The sequence below is a fragment of the Trachypithecus francoisi genome, unplaced genomic scaffold, assembly GCF_009764315.1.
Source record: "Trachypithecus francoisi isolate TF-2019V2 unplaced genomic scaffold, Tfra_2.0 Lachesis_group14, whole genome shotgun sequence".
NCBI classification, from domain to species: domain Eukaryota; kingdom Metazoa; phylum Chordata; class Mammalia; order Primates; family Cercopithecidae; genus Trachypithecus; species Trachypithecus francoisi.
In genome coordinates, this window is record NW_022681459.1 from 45,343,901 (window position 1) to 45,370,649 (window position 26,749).

The window sequence follows — 26,749 nt, forward strand, 5'->3', positions numbered from 1 at the left end:
ACCCAGGCTGGAGTAAAATGGCACGATCTCAGCTCACTGCAACCTCCACCTCCCAGGTTCAGGCGATTCTCCTGCCTCAACCTCCTGAGTGGCTGGGATTACAGGTGCATGCCACCAAGCCCAGCTAATTTTTGTATTTTTAGTAGAGATGGAGTTCCACCATGTTGGCCAGGCTGGTCTCGAACTCCTGACCTCAGGCGATCCCCCTGCCTCTGCCTCCCAAAGTGCTGTGATTGCAGGCATGAGCCACTGTGCCCAGCCTGTTTTGCTGATTCTAATGTGCATCCTTTTGCGGTAATAAACCACAACCATGAGGATAACAGCTCTTCTGAATTCTGAGTTCTAGCCAATCATCGATTCTGGGGGTGGCCTTCGGGATCCCAACACAAGAATTCGGCTGTGCCTTACATGCATCTATATTCTCCAGCTTTTTGCTCATCACAAATCTCCCTGACAAAATCCAGTATGGAAAGAAAAAAAAAAAAACCTATCCATTCAGTAAAGTAAGGCATAAACAAATGAGCCCCTGTTCACTTTATTCAAAGAGTATTTTTTTTTCTCTGTGAAACTAGGTAGAACTGAGGAGGAATCAAAGCAAGCCTCATATATTAAATTCTTAAATAGATTCTTTGAATTCAAAGTAAGGGTCAATAGGAGAGGCACAGTTTGTGGGCCTTGTCCCAGCAAACAAAGCCACCAAGGCAGTCCTGCAAATTAAGGAGGATGGCAAATCTGTCTCTTAAAAAAAGTTCTTGAGGGGAAAAATATAAAATACCTAAGTTTCAAAAGCTGGACTGCTTCCATACCCTTCGTTCTCTACCCTGGCGTGTCCAAAGATAGAGAGTTTCAAGGTACATTTTCAATGATTCAGCTTTTGCAAACATATGCAAATACATTCCTCATCAGCAGTCCTGTTTTGGCGATTAATAGCAAGCAATATGCTTGGATTAGAGGTCCGATTTCCACTTAAATGCAGTTTCTTCTCTTCTTGGCAATGAAGTTCATTTGCAGACATCTGAAAGGGGGGAAGACTGTGTTAGACTCAGAGTAACAATTCTGAAATAGATCATTTATATTTATACATGTGATTGCAGAACATACTGTCTTCATCCATTCGCATGAGCATGTAAGGTTTTACGAATGCATCCCAGATGGCCAGAGAGTTTAAATTTAAAAACGTTTCCTAGGCTCTTCCCCACATCTCATCTTGCATCCACTTGACCTCAAATATATACTTTTCTTATGGATACAGAGCAAATGACAGTGATTATGTGATAAATACTGATGAATTCTTGGAGGCAAGGGCAGGATTCATGTTTGTTCAAGACCAACTCTGTATCCAGGATCAGCTACAGCACCGTGTATATGGTATCTCATTTAAACAGTAAAACAAGTAACAAATCTGCCTTTGTCAATGAGAAGGTCCAGGAGTCTACTAATGATCTGCAGAAAGGGAGCGAGGGGAACAGAGTTAGTGAGGAACAGGGAGGAAAGCTGTTTTTCATGACAGGGTTCTTTTTTGGAATAGAACTATGGGATCTTGGGTGGGAGTGGTGGCTCATGCCTGTAATCCCAGCACTTTGGGAGGCTGAGGCGGGCAGATCACTTGAGACCAGGAGTTCGAGACCAGCCTGGCCAACATGGTGAAACCCCATCTCTACTAAAAATACAAAAATTAGCTGGGTGTGGTGGCGCACACTTGTAATCCCAGCTACTTGGAAGGCTGACGCATGAGACTCACTTGAACCCCAGAAGGTGGAGATTGCAGTGAGCCGAGATCGTGCCACTGCACTCCAGCCTGGGCAACAGGGTGAGACTGTCTCAACAAAAAAACACCCAAAAAACAAAAACTCTGGGATCTTAGTGCAACTCAAGATGGGAACCCTGATAATGACAGAGTCCTTGCAGATTGGAGCAAAGTAAATTGAAAGAAAAAACTAAAACATATGCTAATTGTTTAAAAATAGATGAAGAGACTAAAAATAAGAGTCCAAGCTGGAAGCTGTGTTTCAATGTAAAATAACTTCTCTTGAGGTTTTCTTGAACCTGATCATAGAGGCTGGGGGACAGAAGGAAGCGAGCTCACTCATGCAGCCTTAACTCCAGTGCCTAAGTCCACAGCGAGGGGCCAGCACTTCACAGTTTCCAAGCATTCCCACCTGGGCCAGCTCACGCCATCTTATGGCCAACCTCAGAGGCAGGCAATGATGAATCCCCATTCTCCAGATGAAGAAACCAGGGGCTGAAGGAAGTTAAACCTGGAGTTCTTAAATCTTTGAATTGCCAAGTTCAAAAAATCCCTTTCCCCACCCCTTAGTAGAATATGGATGGATAAATGTGCACTTAAAATAATTCACTAAAAGCAAACCTGGGAGGAAGTCTGTCCCTTGAGGGCTGTGTAGCCTTGGGCAAGTCAAAGCCCTTCTCTGTGCTTTGGTTTTCTCTTCTGTAAAATGGAATGATCATGTCATCTGCCTCCCAAGGTTGCTGAGGGTTAAATGAGTAACACAGGACCAGTACCTGGCCCAATGGCCATGGGGGTTATTCTTAGAACATAACTGCTTGTGACCGTTATTAGAACAATAATTGCTGTGGCCCAATGCTGATGCTGTTTGTAGAAGCCAGACTGGCAGACAGCATTCTGCGCAAAACTGGAATCTCCCCGTCCCCCATCATAGTGGTCCTTCCTGCCCCATCCCCAGTGTCAGATAAACCTTTTTCCGGTTGGTTCAGCGTTAATCCCTCTCCCTGTCCTTGATCCAGAGCTAGAAGACTAAGCCTCGATTCTATAAATAGCACCCCCAGTCTGTCACCATGGAAACCTCTGATGGGGCTGGGTCAGCCCACCCTAGTGGACATGACTCCCCCAGGGAGGCTCTGGAAGGACAGAAAAGTGGCTTTTCAGAAAAGTGGCTCTGAGGCCACCTAGAAGCAGCGGGAACCCCCAGTGAAGTCCACAGGCTTACCTGGAAATCACGAGCTTCCTAAGTGGGAGGAGGTGCTGTTCTGGTTCACCTAGAGAAAGACAATACAGAGAGGAAGGGGTCATGGCCAGGTGGGGGATGCCTCACTGTCTTGAGGGTCACCCCTCAGCATCACTGAGTCATGCACATGCTTACTCATGGAGTATTTACTGTACATCTACTATGTGCCATGTGCTGGGAGAGCGTGGTGAGTGTGACAGACCCAAAACTAGGATCACGGAACTTACGTTCAAGTTGGAGAAAAAGCGTATTGAACATGCACAGATGCAAGATAATGTCAAACCTGCGCAATGTGACAGGCTGCTATGAGTGATCAGTATCTGTGCTACTTCAAAAACGGTGGCCAGGAAAGGACTCTACAAGATGGCATTTCAGCTGTGGTATAATAATAAATATTTGGTCACTGTCCCCAGTTCCTGGCACACAGCTCCCCAAACCCTTGGAATCTCTGAGGGAATAAGGGTATCTTGGCCGGGTGCCGTGGCTCACACCTGTAATCCCAGAGCTTTGGGAGGCCGAGGTGGGTGGATCACTTGAGGTCAGGAGTTCGAGACCAGACTGGCCAACATGGAGAAACCCCTTCTCTACTAAAAATACAAAAATTAGCTGGGCATGGTGGCCGGTGCTCGTAATCCCAGCTACTTGAGAGGCTGAGGCAGAAGAATTGCTTGAACCTGGGAGGCAGAGGCTGCAGTGAGCCAAGATCGCACCACTGCACTCCAGCCTGGGCAACAAGAGGAAAACTCCATCTCAAAAACAAAAAACAAACAAAAAGGGTTAGGGCAGTTTATACTTCCCTGCAGTGTATGACATATGCAAGATGTCTAGCTGACCTGGGAATTGTTTTTGTTGCTTTTAGGAACAAAATATGAAGGAATGGCATACCCCCACGCTCAGGAGGGCTGCCTTGCAGGTAAGTTGTGTCAAGCCTCTATGTCCAACCCTCATCTCCCTACTGTCCTTCACTGTGCACATAATGTCATTCTGGATGTCGTAAAAACTGGAAATGGTCTTGAAGAAGCTGTTTAGTAAATGGTAGCACGTGCATTCCACAGAACGCTACGTAGCCGTCCAAAATGGTGCTGGTGAAACTCAAAAGATAGGAAAATATTAAGAAAGCAAAACAAGGCAGCTTGAACATTAAAACTGTAATGAACATTCCTGTAAATCACATTGGGATAGAAACAAACAAAAATATAATTGCAACGAATGCAAAAGTGCATACGCATTCCAGAGGTTTCGGTCACCCCTCCCCACTTTCAGGTGTTCACGGTTCCCTCTGCTGGGAAGCCTTTTCTATCCAGAGCTTTGTGTGAGAGACCTAGTTTTAATCTTTCAGATATTGGCTTATGGATGTTTTCCAATATCAGTGACCAATTCTGATTATCTGGATACCAACTGGGCGTTCAACAATTCAGTTCAGTTCTGACACCGACTCCCAGACTTAGTTAGCATCAGCTGCCATAGATTAAGGGCTCAGTTCTCCAACTGCCCTACTTTAGATGCCAGCTGCAATGGGGTGCTCAGGCTATCCACACTTCTTCCCAGCCAACTACAGATCTGGAGGTTCCCACAACCCCCACTCTGGTTTGATAATTCACTAGAACAGCTCACAGGACACAGGAGCACACTTTACTAACTGCTACCTGTTTATTATGAATAATGCAACTCAAGCTTGGGCAATATGCCAAAACTCCATCTCTACAAAAAAAATACAAAAATTAACCAGGCATGGTGGTGTGTGTCTGTAGTCCCAGCTACCTGGGAGGCTGAGGTGGGAGGATTGCTTGAACCCACGAGAAGGAGGCTGCAGCGTGCCATGATCACACCACTGCGTTCCCGTCTCAAAAAAAAAAAAGGAAAGAAAAGAAAGAAAGCCCAGGAAAAAAGTCCCCACAAAGTCCCTCCAACTGCATTCAAGCCAGAAGACGTAGTGAAAGGCTGCTCCCTGGCAGAAGGGCCACTGAGATGTGGCCCCAGCCGGATCAGTGCTTAGAGACCCTCTGGTCCAGCCCGCATCACCACAGCCCCCACCTTTTTTTTTTTTTTTGAGATGGAGTCTCGCTGTGTTGCCCAGCCTGGAGAGTGCAGTGGTGTGATCTCAGCTCACTGCAACCTCTGCCTCCTGGCTTCAAGCGATTCTCCTGCCTCAGCCTCCCGAGTAGCTGAGATTACAGGTGTGTGCCACCAAGCCCGGATAATTTTTGTATTTTTAGTAGAGATGGGGTTTCACCATGTTGGTCAGGCTGGTCTTGAACTCCTGACCTTGTGATCTACCTGCCTCGGCCTCCCAAAGTGGTGGGATTACAGGCAGCCAGCCCGCATACCCCTTTTTATAATGGGAAAACCATCAACCAGCGTGGAGAAGTGACATATGCAGGGGCATACAGCCAGCTGGAGGTATAGCTGAGAAAGCCAGAATTCGGAATTCCCCTTGGGGTTTCTAACCTGAAAATATCCTTTCAGATTGGCTGGTGTTTTATAGTCCCCTTTCAAGACCTAAGGAAGAGAAAAAGAAGTATCACTATTATCCAAATGACCAAAAAATAAAGTTTTGTCATTCCCAACACATCTAGTCATCCGCCTATCCACCTCGCCACCCACCCATCCCTCATTCCATCAAACATTGATTAAGCTCCTCTTCTTCCAGGCATTATTCTATGCAATGTGTCTGGCTGACAGAATGTTAACCAATAATTGAAATTCCTGTTTCCCTAGAGCTACCATTCTAGAGGAGGCACCAGATTAACACACAAGAAACAATAAACACAAATAAACAAGGACACAGCAAACCATGGGAACTGTTGTGAAGAAAGTACAGTAAAGAGGTGTGATTAGGAGTAACCAGGGGGCTTCTTTTGAGTGGATGGTCAAGAAGGGACTCATGTCAGGCGCAGCGACTCACGCCTGTAATCCCAGCACTTCTGGAGGCCAAGGCAGGAGGATCACCTGAGTCCAGGAGTTTGAGACCAGCCTGGGAAACACAGCGAAACCCCATCTCTACAAAAATTAAAAATCAGCTGGGCGTGGTGGCATGCACTTATAGTCCCAGCTACTCTGGAGCTACTGCAGCCTTGGTTGCACGACTGGTTGAGCCCGGGAGGTTGAGGCTGCGGTGAAGCATGATCACATCACTCCACTCCAGCCTGAGTGACAAAGCGAGACCCTGTCTCTAAGAAAATGAATAAATAAAAATAAAAAGGGCCTCTTGAAATAGATAACCTTTGAGTTGAGACCCAAAGGACAAGGAAAAATAGGTAGGTTAAGCTCAGAAGAAAAAGCCCTTCAGGCAGAGGCAACAGAGCAAAGGCCCTGAAGTTAGAACCAGAACATTTCAGGCCTTTCCGCTAGTAGTCATGTTTAAAAATAAAATGAAACAAGGGAAATTAATTCTAACAATATCTTTTATTTAATCTGATATAGCTATTTTTTTTTTTTTTTTTTTTGAGACAGGGTCTCACTCCCATAGCCCAGGCTGGAGTGCAGTAGTGCAATCATGGCTCCCTGCAGCCTCCACTTCCCAGCGTCAGGTGATTCTCCCACCTCAGCCTCCTGAGTAGCTGTGACTACAGGCACGTGCCACCATGTCCAGCTAATGTTCTGTATTTTTAGTAGAGATGAGGTTTCACCATGTTACCCAGGATGGTCTCAAACTCCTAGGCTCAAGCCATCTGCCTGCCTTGGCTTCCAAAAGTGCTAGGATTATAGACATGAGCCATCATGTCCAGCCTATCTAATATATGAACATCTCAATATGTAATTTACATAAAAGTGACTAATGAGAAACATTACATACTTGTTTTTTTGTCCTAAGCCTTCAAAATCTAGTGTGTATTTTACACTAACAGTACCTCTCACTTTGGACTAGCCTCCCTTTACAGGATCAGCGGCCACACATGGCTAGTGGCTACCATATGGGCAGTGCAGGCAGAGACGATTTCATCAGCATAGATGTCCTTTTAGCCACTGCGTTTACTGAGTCCCAGGATCCATTATTGGAACACACAGGGTCCACAGCACACACAGAAGCACACAGGCATGCATGCACACTCACAGGGCTCAGTGAGAGGACTTATCTTCACAGTAACAGCCAAGCTATGGCCAAAACTAAACCAGGGATCTAGCACTTGCCAAGACGTGTTCACTGCCCCAGGGAAGAAACCTCTTTGGATGAAAATGAGAGACAGCTTCCATTTTAAATAAACAAACACAAAAAGCTCCAAAGAGTTGATGTTAACCACCAGTGCTCATGAAAATTATTTATGTTTTATAAAATACATAAAGTCAGGCCTTACTCTAGGAACTTCTGACCCATAGCCTGGGGCAAGCCAGGGGCAGCCAGCCACCTTTTAAGGAGACCCCAGAGGAGCCACTGCTGGGCCCTTGGCTGAGAACAGTGAAGTAAGCAACACCCAGCCCACTACTGCAGTGTCCCCAGCCGGTCCTCGCCTCTGCTTCTGAGAAGTACCTTGGGCTGGATTGTGAGATCACTACCATCTTCTTTTTAATCCAGTTAATTAACATTTCATTATGATAATAGATGTACAACCCATAGGTAGAAAAAAGTATGTAAAACACATCAGTAGGCTTTAAAGATTACTATTATTAAGGAATAATAACAAAATAAAAATTAATAATAATATTTATAATAAAAAAAAAAACCACATCTGGGTTGCAGCCATTCACCTGTCAGTGTTGGCTGGGTATTTATATTGAATCTCTGAGTATTTCCGTAAATAGATGTCTGCAGAATCAAGTAATGTCAAGAGGAAGAGGAACTCACGAGACCCACAGACAAAGCTTACCCTTCAATTACAAGGGCACAGCCCCCAAAGCTCAGTGTTAGTAAATTCTCTTTGTTAAAGAGAGATCAGCAAGTGTTGGAGAGGCAGGCGCTAATGACTTACTAGCACCAAATAGAAACTTTCTCGTTGAGCCAACTGAAGAGTTACAGAACTAAGAGACGATTAACTTTTTTCCGTTGTGATTCAATACAAGAACTGTTCACTTCCTAAAATCAGCACACGCTCAGAAATGCTGAGCTTAGCTTAAAGACTCTGGGTCTAACGATGTAAGGGCTACGAAAGCTCTTCCTTAGGCCTCGGGTCCCATTTTCAAATATTTGCCTATAAGGAAGTTAGAACACAGCACTTCAAGTAAACTGGAAGCTGTAATGGCAATGTATAAATAAGGCCATCAACTTGCTAACTGTTCTTTTACCCAGTGGGTGTTAGCCTACTTTAACACTTCAAAAGCATTTTGTCAGTCACTGGAGGCTCACACCTGTAATTTCAGCACTTTGGGAGAGTGAAGCAGGGGGATCCCTTACGGCCAGGAGTTCTAGACCAGCCTGGGCAACACAGTGAGACCCCACCTTTATAAAAAATAAAATTAGCTGTGCATGGTGGCGTGCACCTGTAGTCCTAGCTACTCAGGAGCCTGGGGTGAAAGGATGGCTTAAGCCCAGAAGTATGGGGCTGCAGTAGCTATAACTGCACCAATGCACCCAGCTTGGGCAACAGAGCAAGACCATGTCTCAAACAAAACAATACAAAACAAAAAAAGTCATTTCCCTTCACCACCTTAACCAAGGATAATTTTAAACGTCATGTAAACAGCCCCAAACTCACATTTGTCTGAGAAATCAACATTAAACCTTATAAGGCAAGAGAGGGACCAATATCTTATTTATTTATACCCCCTCTCAACAAAGACTTGAGGTGCTTTACAAACAGATAAACAAATAACCAGGGAAATAGGGGTAAAAGTGTAAATAAAATTAGAGAAATAAGATGAAATTAGTGTACAAGCTGGCCTGCTGTTAGAGTATGAGAGATAGGCTACCAGTTGACTTTGAGCTTCCCTGTAGCCCAAGCAAAACGGAAATCTAAGCAATCATGCAGTTCACCGTGTCCACCAGATAGAAACAAATCAGATGACCAGGAACTGAGAGACTGAACATTTCCTCAGGTGGCTGGAGCTTCCACGTCTGCAAAAGCCCCAGACCCCAAGAGCACACTTCCGCAAGTACAGGTGCACACTCACCCGCTGTGTGTTATTGACGACGATGGGGTCAGGGTTGCCGTAGTTGGGGGGATTTGCATAAGGGTCATAGCCGAGCTGGGCCAGCATGGGGGCGATCTGGGCCATGTCCCGCACCACGTCCCCAGGGATGTGGCCAGTCCACTTGGAGAGCGCTTCCAGGTTAACAGGCTTGATGACCTGGTCCGTGGACCGCTCGATCCTGGGGAGAGAGGAGAGGCTGGAGAGGGCAGGGCAGACCCAGATGGTGCCTGAGCAGGTTCCCTGCTCAGCCACTCCGGGGCAGCAGGAAAGACGAGAAACTTGGCCTCCACCTAGCTCTGCCCCATCAACTGTGAGACAGCAGGTGAGTCATTTTTGCCTCCTCATACCTCCTCTGTACAATGGGAACACAGCATGCAGTGAGAAGTCAGAAGGAAGTACTAGCAGCATACACCATTGGTACATACATTCTGCTTTCTTGACTTCTCCAGCTTAAAAAATAACAACAGTTTAGGTCAGGCACAATGGCTCGCACCTGTAATCCCAGCACTTCAGGAGGCCAAGGCAGAAGGATCGCTTGAGCTCAGGAGTTTGACACCAACTTGGGCAACACGGTGAAACCCCATTACAAAAATAAGCTGGGCATGGTAACAAGCGCCTGTAGTCCCAGCTGCTCAGGAGGCTGAGATGGGAGAATTGCTTGAGCCCGGGAGGTTGAGGAAGCAGTGAGCCTGAGCTGTGATTGTACCACTGCACTCCAGACTGGGCAACAGAGCAAGACCCTGTCTCAAAAAAAAAAATTTTTTTTTGTCCCTAAAAAAAGTAATAAAACACTAATGATAAAGCTAAAAGCCAATGTGTTCATCACTGCCAGTCCATCAACTTCCTACAGGTACGCAGCCTTTGCACTGTGGAGCACACCACTCTCGGTAACCTTTTCCTGTAGGGTGGATAAGAGCAGACCAGGGAGCCAGACTGCCTGGGTTCAAATGCCGGCTGTTCCCCAGCTGTGTGGCCTTGGGAACGTTACTTCACCTCTCTGAGCCTCGGTTTCCTCTTCTGTAATTGGCAGTAATAATAGTACCTACCTCGCTGGGGTGCTCTGAAGAGTAAATGAGTTAATACAAAGAAAGTGCTTAGAAAAGCATAGGCACATTCTAAGTTCTTTTTTCTTTTTTGTGACGGAGTCTCACTCTGTTGCCCAGGCTGGAGTGCAGTGGCACGATCTTGGCTCACTGCAACCTCCACCCCCTGGATTCAAAAGATTCTCATGCCTCAGTCTCCCAAGTAGCTGGAAATATAGGTGTGTACCATCATGCCCAGCTAATTTTTGTATTTTTAGTATAGACGGGGTTTCACCATGTTGGCCAGGCTGGTCTCGAACTCCTGACCTCAAGTGATCTGCCTGCCTCGGCCTCCCAAAGTGCTGGGATTCCAGACATGAGCCACTGTGCCCAGTCAACACATTGTAAGTTCTTAATAAGGGTTGGCACGCTCTCTTGTGCTCGCCATCTCTCTCTCTCTCTCTCACACACACACACACACACGTCTGCAGCTGTAAAACAAATATGCTATAGTTTTTTTTCGCCACTCAATACCCCATTCTTTTTGCCAGCTATGTAGCCTTCCTCCATCACTTATTTTTCCATTCCCCTAAAGACAGACATTTTGGTTGTTTCCAACTTTTTGCTGCTTCCATGGAATAACCATCATCTTCAACCTGCTTCCTAAACTCTTCCCAAGCCACCTGAATGATGTGGATCTTACCAATTATAACTCAGGGGCCTGACAGGATGAATGGTGGGGAACCCCCAGGATCAAGGGCCTAGTTCTAAATGCTTTCATCCCAACTAAGAGGTGACTTGGGAAAGAAGAACAGAATGAGGCAGCAAAAGGAAGACCAGACCGGGCGTGAGGTGAAGAGAATGGGGGAAGGTGAAAGGGTGTGGACTGGTGGGTAGAACACAGATTCAGAGGCTGCAAACCTGGATTTAAATCTTAACTCTACCCAATATGTCAAAAATCTCGAGTATGTGCATGGCTTTTGCCAAAATCCTTGTGTCTCTAGCACTTTATGGCACAGAAATGAGGTGGACACATCCCAGAACATGAATGAGGGCAATGCTTGATACACATCAGTAAAAGTGGAAATAAATGAAGTGTTCAACAATAGGGAATATGAAGTTGAATATGGCAATCCGTGTAGCAGCCTGTTGCACAGCTATTCAAAATGATGCTGCAGGCCAGGCGCGGTGGCTCACGCCTGTAATCCCAGCACTTGGGGAGGCCGAGGCAGGCAGATCACCTGAGGTCTGGAGTTCAAGACCAGCCTGGTCAACATGGCAAAACCCCATCTCTACTAAAAATATAAAAATTAGCAGGGTGTAGTGGCGGGTGCCTGTAATCCCAGCTATTCTGGAGGCTAAGGCAGGGAGAACTGCTTGAACCCGGGAGGCGGAGGTTGCAGTGAGCTGAGATCACACCACTACATTCCAGCCTGGGTGACAGAGCGAGACTCTGTGATGACAACAACAACAACAACAACAACAACAACAACAACAACAAACGCTGCTGCCGAAGAGTGCTGGCTGCCACTGGCAAGGGCTCCCATACCACCATGGAAAAAGGCTACAAAAGAGTATATTTCATTGGACTCTAGTTTCATCAATAGGCCCTGAAAATGGTGCAGTAGGCCACACATCAAGATCTGGGTGGTGAGATCATGGCTTGTTTCTCTTTTCTTCTTTGGTGTATCTTTTCTAATTTTCTATAGTAAAGATGTTATTACTTTGGTAATCTAATATTTTTGTCATAATAATTTATAAAATCCGAGCTCCAGCATCAACTGGCTGGGGTACCTGGCATGTAGGAACTTCATTGCTAGGACAGAGCAGCTGCGAGACTCTAGCTCTGCTCTGGGCCTGGCAGGGGCCCAGCAGGACCAGCCATGGGGAAGAACCACCCTTTCGCTGAGCTCTCAGGATATCCAGAGCCTGATCAGGATGGGAAAGCGTGGAGACTGCATACTCTGCTCCAGCACTGTTCAAAGTGCTCTGGGTCTCAGGATAGGGACAGCAGCTTTTCCAGTGGAAGAAGACAGGGAGTAAGGGACAGAGGGAGGAAGGAAAGGAAAGGATGAGGGGGAGTGAAGGGGAGGATGGGAGGAGTTCTGGACATGGAGAGTTTAAGAACACCATAGGTCAGGCACCTGTAATCCCAGCACTTTGGCAGGTCAAGACAGGAGGATGGCTTGAGCTCAGGAGTTGGAGACCAGCCTAGAAGACTTACTGAGATCTCATCTCTACTAGAAAAAAAAAAATGAGCTAGGTGTGGAGGTGCTCGCCTGTAGTCCCAACTACTCAGAAGACTGAAGCAGGAGATAGCTTGAGCCCAAAAGGCCGAGGCTGCAGTGAGCTGGGATCGTGCCACTGCACTCCAGCCTGGGCAGCAGAGTGAAACCCTGTCTCAAAAAAACAAAAACAAGAAAAATCCCAAAAGACAGACCTGGGTTCCAATCCCAGCACCATGCTTTGTTAGCTGTGTAGCCTGAGGCCAGTAACTTCTCCTCTGTGAGATTCAGTTTTTTGGTCTATAAAATGGGGCTAAGAGGTGTTCCTATGTCTTCAGGTTGATGTCAGGTTGATGTGGGGCTTAACCCAATACTTGCCATACAGTAGGCACTCATTAAATGACAATGGTGAGGATGATGAGTAGTCCATCAATAAAAGCAGGATCAACACTAAAACAGTAATAATAGCACCTAACATGTATTAACCTATTTGATGCCCACAGGTATCTATAAAGTGGGAAAATTATATTTCCATGTTACAGACGAAGCAATGGAAGCACAGGGGATGAGTCGCTTGCCCAGGGTCACACAGCTAGAAAGTGGCAGAGCTGAGGTTTGAACCCAGACATCCTTGTTCTGGAATCTGAGCTCTTAACCTTTACCCACTATTGCCTTACTACAAAGCATATTCAAAGTTTGCAGATTCTAGGCTGGGCATGGTGGCTCATGCCTGTAATCCCAGGACTCTGGGAGGCTGAGGTGGAAGGATTGCTTGAGGCCAGGAGTTTGAGACCAGTCTGGGCAACATGGCAAAACCCCATCTCTACCAAAAATACAAAAATTAGCCCAGCTTGGTGGCGCTTGCCTGTAGTCCCAGCTACTCAGGAAGATGAGGTGGGAGGATCACTTGAACAGGGAGGTGGAGGCTGTAGTGAGCTGTGATTGCACCACTGCACTCCAGCTGGGCAACAGACTGAGACACTGTCTCAAAAAACAAACAGCCCATGAAGTTTGCAGATTCTCTCAGAAAGGAGAGGAGTCATTGTCATTTTTTGGGATAATGAAACAGAGGCTCAGAGAGACATAGTGACTTGCCCACGGCCACACAGCTCAGGAGAGGCAGTGCTGATTTTCTCGCCTGGTGCCTCTGACTCCAGGGCCGGAGTCTGAGTGGAAGCATCAGGGGCTCCACTCACTTGGACAGGGAGACACCACCCGGCTTGCCAATGAGGTCTTCGTGGTGGAGGACAGCGTCGCTCCAGGCGATGCCAAGGAAGTCGAGAATGAGCTTCAGTGAGCGCCTGGGGTGCAGCACCAGCTGCTCGTAATACACAGGCAGGCACTTGTCCTTGCCCACCTCCATGCACTGGGCGTACATCACCTCGATGGCCTTGTTCCACTTGGTGAGGCAGTCGCGGTAGCTGCTGAGGTCGAAGCCCGCGATGGTGACTTTGCGTGTGATCATGGAGTGCACGGAGGCTCGGCCGTCCCGCACCATCAGCAGGAACTTGGAGTTGGGGAACAGGCGCGACAAGTAGACCGAGGACTTGAGCGTAAATGGGTCCTTGTTGCAGAGCACGCGGGCCGGCTCTCCGTGCTTGGCAATCACCTCCAGGATGAACGCCTGCATGGCGGCGTCCAGCACCTCATCCGTCACCCCCGCCTCGTCCAGCCGCAGCTTCTCACGGCCAGACTTGGACCAGGCCTGGCGCATGGCCAGCACGCGCGGGATGATTCGGGTCTCCTCGCCGCAGCGCACCTCGGGGTGGGCGTCCAGCATGGCGCGCATCAACGTGGTGCCACTGCGAGGCACGCCGCCCACGAAGATGAGCGGCATGGCCTTGCCGTAGCGGTATTCCACGTGGTTGGTGCCCACCATCACCAGCTCCTCCTGCTCCGGCCGCATGGCCCCCCGGGGGCTCCGCAGGCCCGCCAGCACCGCCCGGCACTCTAGCACCTGCTGCCCCAGCTGAACAGCCAGCACCAGGACCAGGGCACAGCCAGCTGCCAGCAGCACCCTCCGCACCGACAGGCGCATGCTGGGCCGGAGGCGGGGCAGGCCCGGCCTGAGGACCCGCTTCTGGGGCTTCAGCGACAGGTTAGCTGGCAGCCCGCCAGGCTCACATCTGAGGAAAGAGGGGGACATGCATAGTCAGGGAGGTCTGTGAGCTCTCCAATAACTGCAAAGCCCTATAACTGCAAACTGCTGACATGAATGCAGAGGGCAACTTTCATAAACACTAGCTGTGTGCCTGGCACCCTACTGGGCACTTTTTAAAATTTTTTTTTGTTTTTTTAAAGAGATAGGGTCTCACCATGTTGCCCAGGCTGCTCTTGAACTCGTGGGCTTGGGTGATCCTACCTCCTACCCAAAGTGATGGGATTCCTGGTATGAGCCATCCGGTCTTTTTTTTTTTTTTTTTTTTTTTAATGCTGGAGTGCATTGAGTGGTGAGATCACAGCTCACTGCGGCCTCGGACTCCTGGGCTCAAGCAATCTTCTGCCTCAGCCTCCCAAGTACCTGGGACTACAGGCACAGACCACCACACCTGGCTAATTTTTAGAAACAGGATCTCGCTTCAAGCAATCCTCCCACCTCAGCTTTCCAAAGTGCTGGGATTACAGGGGTGAGCCACAGTGCCCAGCCACTTTACCTATCTTAACTCATGGGATCTTCCAACAACCTTAGGAAGGCAGGTACTGTTATCAACCCAAGGGATGCTACAGCCTGACAGCCTAAGGTCAAATCCTTCTCTCCACTTCCTAGCTGTGGGACCTTGGCAGGTTCCTTAATCCCTCAGCTGTTTCACTGGATCAACGGAGACAGTAACCATTATTATAAAATTTACTATCAAAATATATAATGTCAGATTCCAGCATGTCTGCTCCATGAGGGCAGTGAGTTTTGCTGGTTTTGTTCACTGCTGTACCCCTCAACTATTAGCACAGTGCCCGACACCTAGTAGTTGCTCAATAAATATTTCTGGAATGCGCCTTGAGAGGCTACTTGAGAGGCTGAGATGGGAGGATCACTTGAGCCTGGGAAGTCAAGGCTGCAGTAAGCTATGATTGGGCCACTGTACTCCAACCTAGGCCACAGAGCAAGACCCTGTCTCAAAATGTGCAGAGCCTGAATGAGCAGAGCCTGGCACAGATTAAGTGCTATGAAATCATCATTGTAGAGAGCAGAAACTAAGGTACAGAAAAGTTGCTCAGTTGCCCAGCTGGGAAGCAGCCAAACCGGGGTCCATGGTTCAAACCCAGACCAGCCAGCTCTGCTTTAAATCACCACTCTGCCTCAATGGAAAACATTTTTCAGGAGAAGGCTGAGCATATCCTGGTCTACACTTCTTCCAGGATCATCATTCCGTCATTTATTCTTCATTCACTAAAGTGCCAGGCACTGTGTTTGGTGCTGGAAACAGGACAATGGACAAGACAGCCAGGACTCTGACCTCAAGGAGCTTAGGTCCTAGCAGGAGAAGCAGATAATACACAAGGTATGGACAAACCGTGATAACTGTTTCAAAGAAATGAACAGGACACTGCGAGAGGAACCAAGGAGGGGAAGGAAGAAGGCAGTCAGGGGAGGCTTCCTGAAGGAGGTGTCATCCAAGCCAAGACCAGGATGAGAAGGAGCCGGCCATGCCTTTGCATGTGGGGAGGGTGTTACAAGCAGAGAGAACAGAGAGTGCAAAGGCCCTCAGATGAGAAAGAGTGTGGGGTCTTCAAGAACTTGAGGCTGAGAGTGGCGGCTCACATCTGTAATCTCAGTATTTTGGGAGGCCAAGGTGGGAGTATTACTTGAGGCCAGGAGCTTGAGACCAGCCTGGGCAACTCAGTGAGACCTTGTCTCTGTGGGCATGGTAGTGCCTGCCTGCAGTCCTGGCTACTTGAGAGGCTGAGACGGGAGGATCACTTGAGCCTGGGAAGTCAAGGCTGCAGTGAGCTATGACTGGGCCACTGCACTCCAACCTAGGCAACAGAGCAAGACCCTGTCTCAAAACAATTAAAAAAAAAAAAAAAAAAAGGAAAAAAAAAACTGAGAGGAGGCTGCTGGGGCTAGAGGGGGAGTGGGAAAGATGGGGTGAGGCCAGGCAGGTCCTCAGGAACAGGGGAAGGAGCTGGACTCACTCTATAGACAGCCCCTGAGGGGTGAGGATGGAGATCAGGAGGCCATGCAGGAGGCTCCTGCCCATGTTCTGGGTAGGCTCAGGGGTGCTGGACCTTTAAGGATGATTGGGGAAGGAAGGGAGAGGACAACTTAGGACAGAATGATGCTCCTGAGCCTGAGCTCCTCGCCCCTCCCAGGAGTTGCTGATAAAGAAGATCAGACTTCAGTGGCAATTTTTCAGGTAAGGGCTCATTTTAAAAAGCAAGACCACACTCTCTGTCGCATCCCTCAGTGACAGATCTACCTTCCTTCCCAGATCACCCCCAAAATCCCCTGATTTTGCAACCTGAGGCCAATGCAGACGGTGCAGACCCTGGCCCTGGAGGGACACTCGGCCAATCTCAGATTGCCCCAGCCATTCTCTGCCTCACCCTTGCTGTGTTTCCGAGGCTTAGTTTCCCTGACTGCCCCTCTTACCTCTTTCCAGAAGCAGAGTGAGGGCTGAAGTCTCTGGTCATTCAAGGAGTCAGGTAGGCCGGGTTTCAAATCCCAGCTCTGCCACTTCCCGGCTGAACGAGCCTGGGCAAGGGACTCCTCTGAGCCTCATCTAGAAAATGGGCCTAAGAGTGTCAACCTCAAAGGGCTGTTATGAGTAGTAAGCAACCCTCAATATGGAAAATATTGAAGGAGGTGCCCAGCACACAGGGAGCAATGGAAAGAATATTAGCAATTTCTTTTCTTTTCTTTCTTTCTTTTTTTTTTCTGTAGAGAAAAAGTCTCACTCTGTGACCCAGGCTGGTCTCCAACTACTGGCCTCAAGTGATCCTCCCACCTCGGCCTCCCAAAATGATGGGATTACAGGCATGAGCTACCCCATCTGGCCCAAGATTATTAGTGATTTCTACCATAATCATTGGTTATTTACTTATTCCAACATGTAATGGGCACCCGCTATGTGCTGGGAGCCTCAGCCTCCCAAGTCTACTCTTACTATGGACCTGTGCCTGAGAGAGACTGATGGGTTCTACCTGCCTAGATGAGGGAAGGCCTCCTGCAGGAGGTAGCCTTCATGCAGAATTTTGAGCGGTGGGTAGGAAACAGGCAGGTGGAGAAGGGAAAGAAGGATGTTCCCAGCAAAGGGAATAGCCAGTGCAGAGCCACAGGCAGGAAAGGACGCAGCACGATTGGGGAACTGAGAGTGACTTAGTGAACGGAGGGTCTGGTGGAAGCCCGTGGGAAGACAGCATGCCTCTTTGGATGTGAGGTTCCACCCAAAACCACCCAAGGGCCCAGTCTGCGGTTGGGCCTATCCACCTGCAAGGGCTTGGGCTGCCTGGGCCCTCTTAGGCTATAGCAAGTGGAAAATAACCACCAAAGGGGAGGGAACACAGTCTCAGGCCTGGGGTGGAAACTGCTAAGAGACTAGGACTTCCTGGCCGTGTGGCTTGGGAGAGTCACTTCCCCCATCTTAGCCACAGTCTCTTCAGCTGCAAAATCAGGGTGGATCCACGGACCTCAGAGGCTGCTGTGAAAATGTGAGAAGCAGCTGACAAAGCAGAGATGGATCTCAGGCTGGGGTCACCGGCCTCTCTATGCCTTGGTTAATTTCCCTCTCTTCAGAAAAATGTGCTGATGAAGTTCTGCTGAAGAGGTTGGGGCTTCATTTGTACCCTCGATTCAGGGTCTGCGATGGGGAAAGCTATTTCAGGGCTACTTCCTGGGGGGAGGCAGGCTGAACAGGACATGAGGCCATTCAGAAATCCCTGCAACGACCCCTTCTCTTCACCAGAAGCTCAGTGAAATTCTCCCGAGACCTGTGACTAGAATTCTGTCAGTTATTAGGATTTCAGTGACAGCGTCCCCACCTTGGCTAATTTTTTTTGTATTTTTAGTAGAGATGGAGTTTCACCATGTTAGGCAGGTTGGTCTCGAAGTCCTGACCTCAGGTGATCTGCCCGTCTCGGCCTCCCAAACTGCTGGGATTCCAGGTGTGAGCCAATGCACCCGGCCAGCTTCAGCATTCTATGTTCAGCAAGGCGTTTGCATTTATGGAGCATGAACTCTGCTAAAGCATTTTCCCTGCAATATCTAAGCTCAAAGCGATGAAGCAGCTTGCCCAAGGTTGCACGGCCAGAGTGGCAGTCCTTGATCAGACCAGGCCAAGGCTGAAGAAAATAGCTCAAAGCAGGCAAGTCAGAAGTGAGCAGAAGACAGCAACGACCTGCAGGATGGCTTAAAAAGAAAAAGCAGGGTGACTTGGGACACAGAAAGCAGCCTGGAACGCACAAAGCAGAAAGTAGCTTCCTGGTTACCCAGAGCTAGGGACCCCACTCTGGGAGGAGCTAGAGGGCCCAGCCCAGGGAACTAGGCTCCCTCATCACCCTACTGGACCCTGGTAAGGGAGGCGTCCTGGCATCCTCTTGAGGATGATGGGTGAGGGCTTCCAACTTGGAGTACTACACTCCCAGGTTCAAATCTCGCTTCTGCCACTTGCCAGCTGGTGATCTGGACAAAAGATATCACTTCTCTGAGCTTCTACTTTCTTCTCCAGAAAAGGAATAATAATACCCTTTTCTCAAGGAAGCTATTCGGAAGGCCAAGGATCTCCTGTGGGGTGCTGAGAAAGCATACCCAAAACACTAACGTCAGCAGAATGGGACACAAGAGGGTCTGGGTTCTGGCTATGCCTTGCATCTGCTCCGTGACACTGGGCAAGTCCCACACCCACTTCGGGACTCAGCCTTCTCTCTCCTATCACCTGAAGAATCGTCTTCCTAAGAGACAAAGAAGATGCTCGTCTCTCTATGGTGCTTGCTGGGATGCAGCTTTTTCTAGTAGCAGATTTCCAACCTGCTGTCTGAAGAGAAAGGTGAAAACCAGCCAGGGGAGCTTGCCCAGGTGCCCAATCATGGAGGCTGGGGGCATGGAGGGGACTTTTGGAGGGTGATCTCAGGAGGGGCCAGGACTCCAGGGGAAGTTCCTTCTGGGTGTACTGACCTCCTGTGGGCACTCTCATCTCTGGGCTCCAGCTCTTGTGCCTGTGTGCCAAGGCTGTCTGCTGGCAGAGCCCTGAAGAGGCAAAGGAGATATTGCATCAGGGATGGGCACCGTGGAGAGAGGCCAAGTCCCTGACCCCTTCAAAGAGGCAGAGTGAGGGTTTAGGATCTCAAGAACACCAGACAGGGACATTTGGGAGAAGGACTCTGGAATGCAGGGGAGGCCACTTCAGCTCAAGATACAACAGCTGGAGTCTCAACTTACCTGCTCCTACAGGGAATGAACTGGCTCACTTCTCAGGCAGAGAGGTGTGAGGTGAAGTCTGAGCTAAGGCACTGCTACCTTAGGGAGCCCCTGGCTTATGCCAACCAGGCCTCTCCCCTCCTCTTGGCCTAGGGACCTTGGACTCCAGGAAAAGTAAATATAACAATAAGCAACCACCGCCACCACGACACACCACTATTGCCACCTGAGATGGCTGAGTATGGCTGATCAGGTTGTGGACTGCATAATTCCAAATGGTACCATGTGCCCGGCCTACAATGAATATGCTGCCTCCTGGAATTGAACACAACATCCTACTATCACCACCTAACACTGACCAAATGCCTACCACGCAAATACCTGTGTCATTTAAACCCCAATAAAAGGAAAGTGTGATGATCCCAATTTTACAGATGAGAAAGCACGACACCAAGAGGAAGAGCAACTTACCCAAGGAACGGATGAAAAGAGTTTCACCATCCAGACCTTCCTAACACTTAATCTCCCATGTAATAGGAACGAGGCTGTGCCCATGATGAGTCCTGGCATGTAGCCAGAATCAGGCCAAAGTGGAATCAAGGGGATCATTGTAGCTTTAGGGCAGGGTGTATACACACACACACACACACACATATATGTGTGTGTATATATGTGTATGTGTGTATATATCTTACCACTTAGGGTAGAGAATACTTTTAGTCCAATTCATACCTTTCCCCATTTTACAGATGGGACAACTGAGGCCCACAAGGAGAAATCACTTTACAGACTCACATACTGAGTCTGAAGCTAAACCTCCCGCCTGTCAGTCCTGTTTCAGGAGGTAGGGGTGACTTGGAATGCAGCTCTGGAGTTGGCTAACTCCTTGACTATATACATCCCTCCTCTGAGACTTCTCCTATTCTGTAAATAGGAGGTTTTAACCAGGGTAACAACACTTTGAAATCTCAGCTTTTTAAATCTCAGCCAGGCTTCGCATGGTGGCTCATGCCTGTGATCCCAGCACTTTGGAAGGCAGAGGCAGGAGGATCGCTTGAGCCCAGGAGTTCGAGACCCAGCCTCGGCAACAGGGGGAGACCCAGTCTCTACAAAAAATAAAAAAAAATTATCCAGGTGATGGTACACGCCTATAGCCCCAGCTACTTGGGAGGCTGAGATGGGAGGATTGCTTAAGCCCAGGAGGTCACGGTTGCAGCGAGCTGTGATTGTGCCACTGCACTAGTCTGGGCAACAGAGCAAGACCGTGTCTCAAAAAAAAAAAAAAAAAGGCCGGGCGCGGTGGCTCAAGCCTGTAATCCCAGCACTTTGGGAGGCCGAGACGGGCGGATCACGAGGTCGGGAGATCGAGACCATCCTGGCTAACACGGTGAAACCCCGTCTCTACTAAAAATACAAAAACTAGCCGGGCGAGGTGGCGGGCGCCTGTAGTCCCAGCTACTCGGGAGGCTGAGGCAGGAGAATGGCGTAAACCCGGGAGGCGGAGCTTGCAGTGAGCTGAGATCTGGCCACTGCACTCCAGCCTGGGCGACAGAGCGAGACTCCGCCTCAAAAAAAAAAAAAAAAAAAAAAAAAAAAAAAAAAAAAAAAAAAGAAAACAAACAAGCAAACAAACTCAGCTTTTATTATTTATGCCATGACGGCAATAAACAGGCTACAGGCTGTTGACTGCATTTCTTGGTCCTCCATTCCTTCCTATTCACTCACTCCTTTTCTCCATACCATTTTCCTGTTCCTGAAATATCAGGCCAATGAGGACATCTAAACCCAGATGGAAAGGGGAAGCAAGGTGTAACCACAGCAACCAGACCCCCCCAGCAGGCCACCCCCAAACTACAGACACTCAAGCCCTGGTACTCCTGGAACATGGGCGGCCAATGATGTGAGGCCTGCTCCCTTGGCATAAATAAAACCAATTAGGAAGCAGGCGCTTGAAGCTCTTCCAGAGGCAGGATGGCTCGCCCAGCTGCCCTCAGACAGCTCTTGAAATGCCAGCGAGCCCAAGAGGCCTGCCAGCCAGGCAGCTCCCACGGCCCACGAGCCCAGCCATCCCCCTCCAGGGAACACAGGCCCTTTCAGAGCAATGGGACAGGGCTGTCAGTCACTTGGAGCTGTGTATCCAACATGCAGCTACCAGCCACACATAACTATTTAAACTCACCTTAGGTAACATTAAATACAATTAAGAATCCAGCTTCTCATCTGCACTAGCCACACTGCAAGTGCCCAGAAGCCACACGTGACCAGTGGCTACTGTACCGGACAGTGCACATTTAGGAGGGGGCGGGCAAATGATGGCCCAATCCAACCCAGGGCCTGTTTTCAAAGCACCCTTGAACTAAGAATGGTTTGTAAGTTTTATCAAGGGAAGAGGGTGAAGGGAGGAGGAAGAGGAGAGAGAGGAGGAGGAGCAACAGCAACAGAAACCACATAAACACCACAAAATTGGAAACATTTACTATCTGGACATTTATAGAAATTTGCTGACCTCTGCACAGAACATTCCCATCACTGCAGTGTTCTGCTGGGCAGCACTGATTAGAGGGCAAATGAGAGGGAGGGGTGGGAGTCAAAGAGCTCTCCTTTTTTGTTGTTGTTGTTGTTGTGGTTGTTGTTGAGAGGAGGTCTCACTCTGTCCAGCCCAGGCTGGAGCGCAGTGGCATGATCTTGGCTCACTGCAGCCTTGACTTCCTTGGGTTCAGGCGATCCTCCCATCTCTGCCTCCCAAATATCCAGGACTACAGGTGCATGCCACCATGCCTGGCTAATATTTGTATTTTTGTGTAGAGATGGGGTCCCGCTATGTTGCCCAGGCTGGTCTCAAACTCCTGGGCTCAAGTGATCCTCTTGCCTGTGCCTCCCACAGTGCTGGGACTTCATGTGTGGCCATTGCACCCAGCCCCTCCTTTTTTTGCAGGAGGAATATATTAAATACACAGCACCCCTGTGTATTTAACACCAAAGCAAGGGCTTTCCATGCCCTACCTGGTTTCATCCTCAACCCCATCAGGCAGGTGGTGCCATGTTCTCCATTTTAAGCTAAGAAAGGCCCATGTGGGTGCAGGGTGAACATGACTCTACCACAAAGCAAAATCGCCAACAAATAGAAACCACACTTAAGAAAAAAGCCAAGAAGGAAATAAGACTCAACTGCTACCAGGTAACCAGGCATGGGGTGGTGCACGCCTGTAGTCCCAGCTACTCAGGAGGTCGAGGTGGGGGGATTGCTTGAGCCCAGGAGGTTGAGGCTGCAGTGAGCTATGATCAAGCCACTGCACTCCAGCTTGGATGACAGAGTGAGACTGCCTTAAAACAGACAAACAAACAAAAAACATTGCTACCGGGGGTGGTATTTGGGTGGTCGGTGATATTTTTCTCCTAAAAACATAACTTGATGGTGTCATCTTATTGTCTTTCCACATGATAAAATAATAAAGCGACTAGTATTTTTTGAATTGTACACCATACATGTTATGGGCCCAGACTGCTTGGGTTCAAAATCCTGCTGCACAGGCTACTGGCTGAAGGACCTTGGCAAGTCTTAGCCTCTCTGAAACTTGGTTTTCTCATCTGTAAAATGGGGAGGATATAATACAGGTCAAGTAGCCCTAATGCAGAATTTCAAAATCTGAAATGCTCCAAAATCCAAAACTTGTGGAGTGCCGACATGATGCTCACAGAAAATGCTCATCAGGTGTGGGCATGGTGGTTCACACCTGTAATCCCAGCACTTTGGGAAGCTGAGGTGGGAGAATCACTTAAGCTCAGGAGTTCAAGACCAGCCTGGGCTATTAATACAGCAAGACCCCATCTCGAAAGGAAAGGAAAGGAAGGGGGGAGGGGGAGGGGGGGGAGGGGATGGGAAGGGGGGAGGGGAAAGGGAAGGAAAGGGGAAAGGAAAGGAAAGGAAAGGAAAGGAAAGGAAAGGAAAGGGGAAAGGGGGAAGGAAAGGAAAGGAAAATGAAAGAAAAGGAAAGGGAAAAGGAAAGAAAAGAAAAGAAGAAAAAAGCAAGGAAGGAAGAAGAAAGAGAAAGGGAGAAAGAGAGAGAGAGATAAAGAGAGAAAGAAAGAGAAAGAGAGAATGGGAAAGAAGGAAGGAAAGAAAGAAAAGAAAATGCTCAGTAGAGCATTTTGGAGTAGGGATGCTGAACTGATCAGTATAATGCAAATATTCCAAACTCGGAAAAAATTCAAGCTAGGTGTGGTAGCTCATGCCTGTAATCCCAGCACTTTGAGGGCTGAGGCAGGAGGATCGCTTGAGCCCAGGAGTTTGAGACCAGTCTGGGCAACAAAGTGAGACCCCATCACTACAAAAAAAAACTTTTTTTTAATTAGCCAGGTGTGGTGGTGCTTGCCTGTAGTCCCAGCTAATTGGGATGCTGAGGCAGGAGGATTACTTGAACCAAGAAGGTCAAGGTTAAAGCGAGCCATGATCATGCCACTGCACTCCAGCCTGGGTGTCAGAGGGAGACCCTGCCTCAAAAGAAAAAACAAATTCTGAAATCCAAAACCTTTCTGGTCCCAAGCATTTCAGATAAAGGGATAGGCAACCTGTAACGCCTCCTAGAAGGGCACTTGGAAATGTGCCCCATGCAAATGAGAAACTAGTCTTGTAGGAGTGCTGGGAAGTACAAATAAATCAGGGCATGTTGGAACAGCACCTGGCCCAGAGCAAGGGCCACCTGCCTGCTGGCTTTTGTTTTCAACAAATCCTGGTACGGTGGGGATTTTTATCCCCATCTGAGAAGTGAAGAAATTGAAGCTCCAAGAGATGGAGTGATTAGCAGAAGCCACACAACTAGTAAGAGGAAAGGCCAGTTTCTGAATGCGGTTCTGTCTTCAAGGTGTCATCCCTAGCATGGTGTCATGCGGCTCATAAAACAGGGGCAGCAGCCAGCCACAGTGGCTCACGTCTGTAATCCCAGCACTTTGTGAGGCCAAGGTGGGTGGATCACGAGGTCAGGAGATCGAGACCATCCTGGCCAACACAGTGAAATCTCATCTGTACTAAAATACAAAAAATTAGCTGGGCATGGTGGCATGCGGCTGTAATCCCAGCTACTCAGGAGGCTGAGGCAGGGGAATCACCTGAACCCGGGAGGCAGAGGTTGCAGTGAGCCGAGATCGCGCCACCGTACTCCAGCCTGGGCGACAGAGCAAAACTCCATCTCAAAAATAAAAAATTAAAAAAAAAATCAGATTAAGCCAGAATCAGCTGGTTGTTGGAAATAGCAGGGTTTCATTTCACCAGGTGTGGTGACTCACACCTGTAATCCCAGCACTTTGGGAGGCCAAGGCGGGCGGATCACGAACTCAGGAGATCAAGACCATCCTGGCTAACACGGTGAAATCTCCTCTCTACTAAAAACACAACAACAATAATAATAATAATAATAATAATAATTAGCCGGGTGTGGTGGAATGCACCTGGGAGCTCCCAGCTACTTGGGAGGCTGAGGCAGGAGAATCGCTTGAACCTGGGACACAGAGGTTGCAGTGAGCCAAGATCGCACCACTGCACTCCAGCCTGGGTGACAGAGCAAGACTCCATCTCAAAAAAAACAACAACAGGCCGGGCGCGGTGGCTCAAGCCTGTAATCCCAGCACTTTGGGAGGCCGAGACGGGCGGATCACAAGGTCAGGAGATCGAGACCATCCTGGCTAACACTGTGAAACCCCGTCTCTACTAAAAAAAACTACAAAAAACTAGCCGGGTGAGGTGGCGGCGCCTGTAGTCCCAGCTACCTGGGAGGCTGAGACAGGAGAATGGCGTGAACCCGGGAGGCGGAGCTTGCAGTGAGCTGAGATCCGGCCACAGCACTCCAGCCTGGGTGACAGAGCAAGACTCCGTCTCAAAAAAAAAAAAAAAAACAACAACAAAAAAAACGGGCAGCAGGAGACCATGGGAGGGGACTTTGCTCCCGCTTTCCATTGACCCTGAAAAGCCCCTGGAAGGGAAGGGGCTGATCAATCTAAGAGATCCCCTTAGACTCAGATTCATTCATTCCACCAATGTTTACTGAGCAAGTACCATGTGCAGGGCCCTGCTCAAGATACTGGGATACATCAAAGGCAGCAGACAAAGGTCCCTGCCTTCATAGAGCTGACATTCCAGTGGGGAGCCAAGAAACCAGTGTGTGAGACAATGCCACCAGTGATAAAGGCTCGGAAGCAAATGCCCATGATGAGAAGTGGAGGCATTCCACAGGGGTTAAAGAAGGAAAGAAGGGGGTGACATCTGCACTGAGACCACACTAAGTTTTGGCTCAAATCTATACGAACTTTCTAAATCATCATTTCTCCAAGCTCAGCAGATCAGGAGGTTCCCAAGAGAAAAGCAGCAGGGGGGCAGGGAAGGGACAACAGCAAGGAGCTGGCAGCGCACAAAGCCGGCTCGGGAGGTCACTGCACTTACAGAGTGGCCCTGGAGCAGGGCCCAGGGCCCACGTGCTCAGGCTCAGCCATCAGCCCTGCGATTCCTCCCCATGGGAACCACCTTCCAACATTCCATTGCCATGGCTATTCCCAACCCTACCGGACCACGCTGACCACACCACCTCCCACCCACCACGCCCCAACCTTCTGCAGAGCTGGGAGATGCAGGTCTCTTGGGCAGGGTCCCTGGGGATCAGGGACCTCTGACCTATTACAGGGGGAAGCCAGCCAAGAAAGCCCTCCAGATTTCAAAGGGGTGAGAGTAAGGAAAAAATAATTCTGAAGCTCTGGACACTGCTTGAGCATAAAAAGCATGCAGAGTGGTTCAAGAGGGAAGAAGGGCAGGGAGGCTGGCATGCAGCCTTAAAAATATTAGCTCAGGCTGGGCACAGGGGCTCACGCCAGGCACGGTGGCTCATGCCTATAACCCCGGCACTTTGGGAGGCTGAGGGGGATGGATTGCTAGAGGAAAGGAGTTTACGACCATCCTGGACAATAAGACGAAACCCTGTCTCTACACAAATTAGCTGGGTGTAATGATATACACCTATAGTCCCAGCTACTTGGGAGGCTGAGGTGGGAGGATGGCTTGAGCCTGGGAGGCAGAGGTTGCAGTGAGCGAAGATCACACCGCTGTACTCCAAT

The 26,749-nt window shown here is 48.9% G+C and overlaps 1 protein-coding gene across 9 annotated transcripts in view; it reads right to left on the reverse strand.

Moving 5' to 3' along the window:
• Window positions 1-499: 499 nt before the first annotated feature.
• The window catches only part of TPST2 (tyrosylprotein sulfotransferase 2), a 65,180-nt gene continuing 38,930 nt past the window's right edge, over window positions 500-26,749 (reverse strand). For 2 of the 9 annotated variants that reach the window (XM_033233077.1, XM_033233078.1), the window contains exons 2-5: window positions 19,409-19,480; window positions 16,889-17,018; window positions 13,494-14,423; window positions 8,672-9,228 (exon numbers count right to left, since the gene is read on the reverse strand). In XM_033233077.1, coding sequence (XP_033088968.1) covers window positions 8,916-9,228; window positions 13,494-14,423; window positions 16,889-16,929 — 1,284 coding nt within the window. In that variant the 5' untranslated portion in view covers window positions 16,930-17,018; window positions 19,409-19,480 and the 3' untranslated portion in view covers window positions 8,672-8,915. Of the gene's footprint in view, window positions 1,016-2,966; window positions 3,016-5,432; window positions 5,484-8,671; window positions 9,229-13,493; window positions 14,424-16,888; window positions 17,019-17,925; window positions 18,096-19,408; window positions 19,481-26,084; window positions 26,142-26,749 lie in introns of those variants that run through there. The other 7 variants (XM_033233079.1, XM_033233080.1, XM_033233076.1 and 4 more) reach the window with 6 other exon arrangements.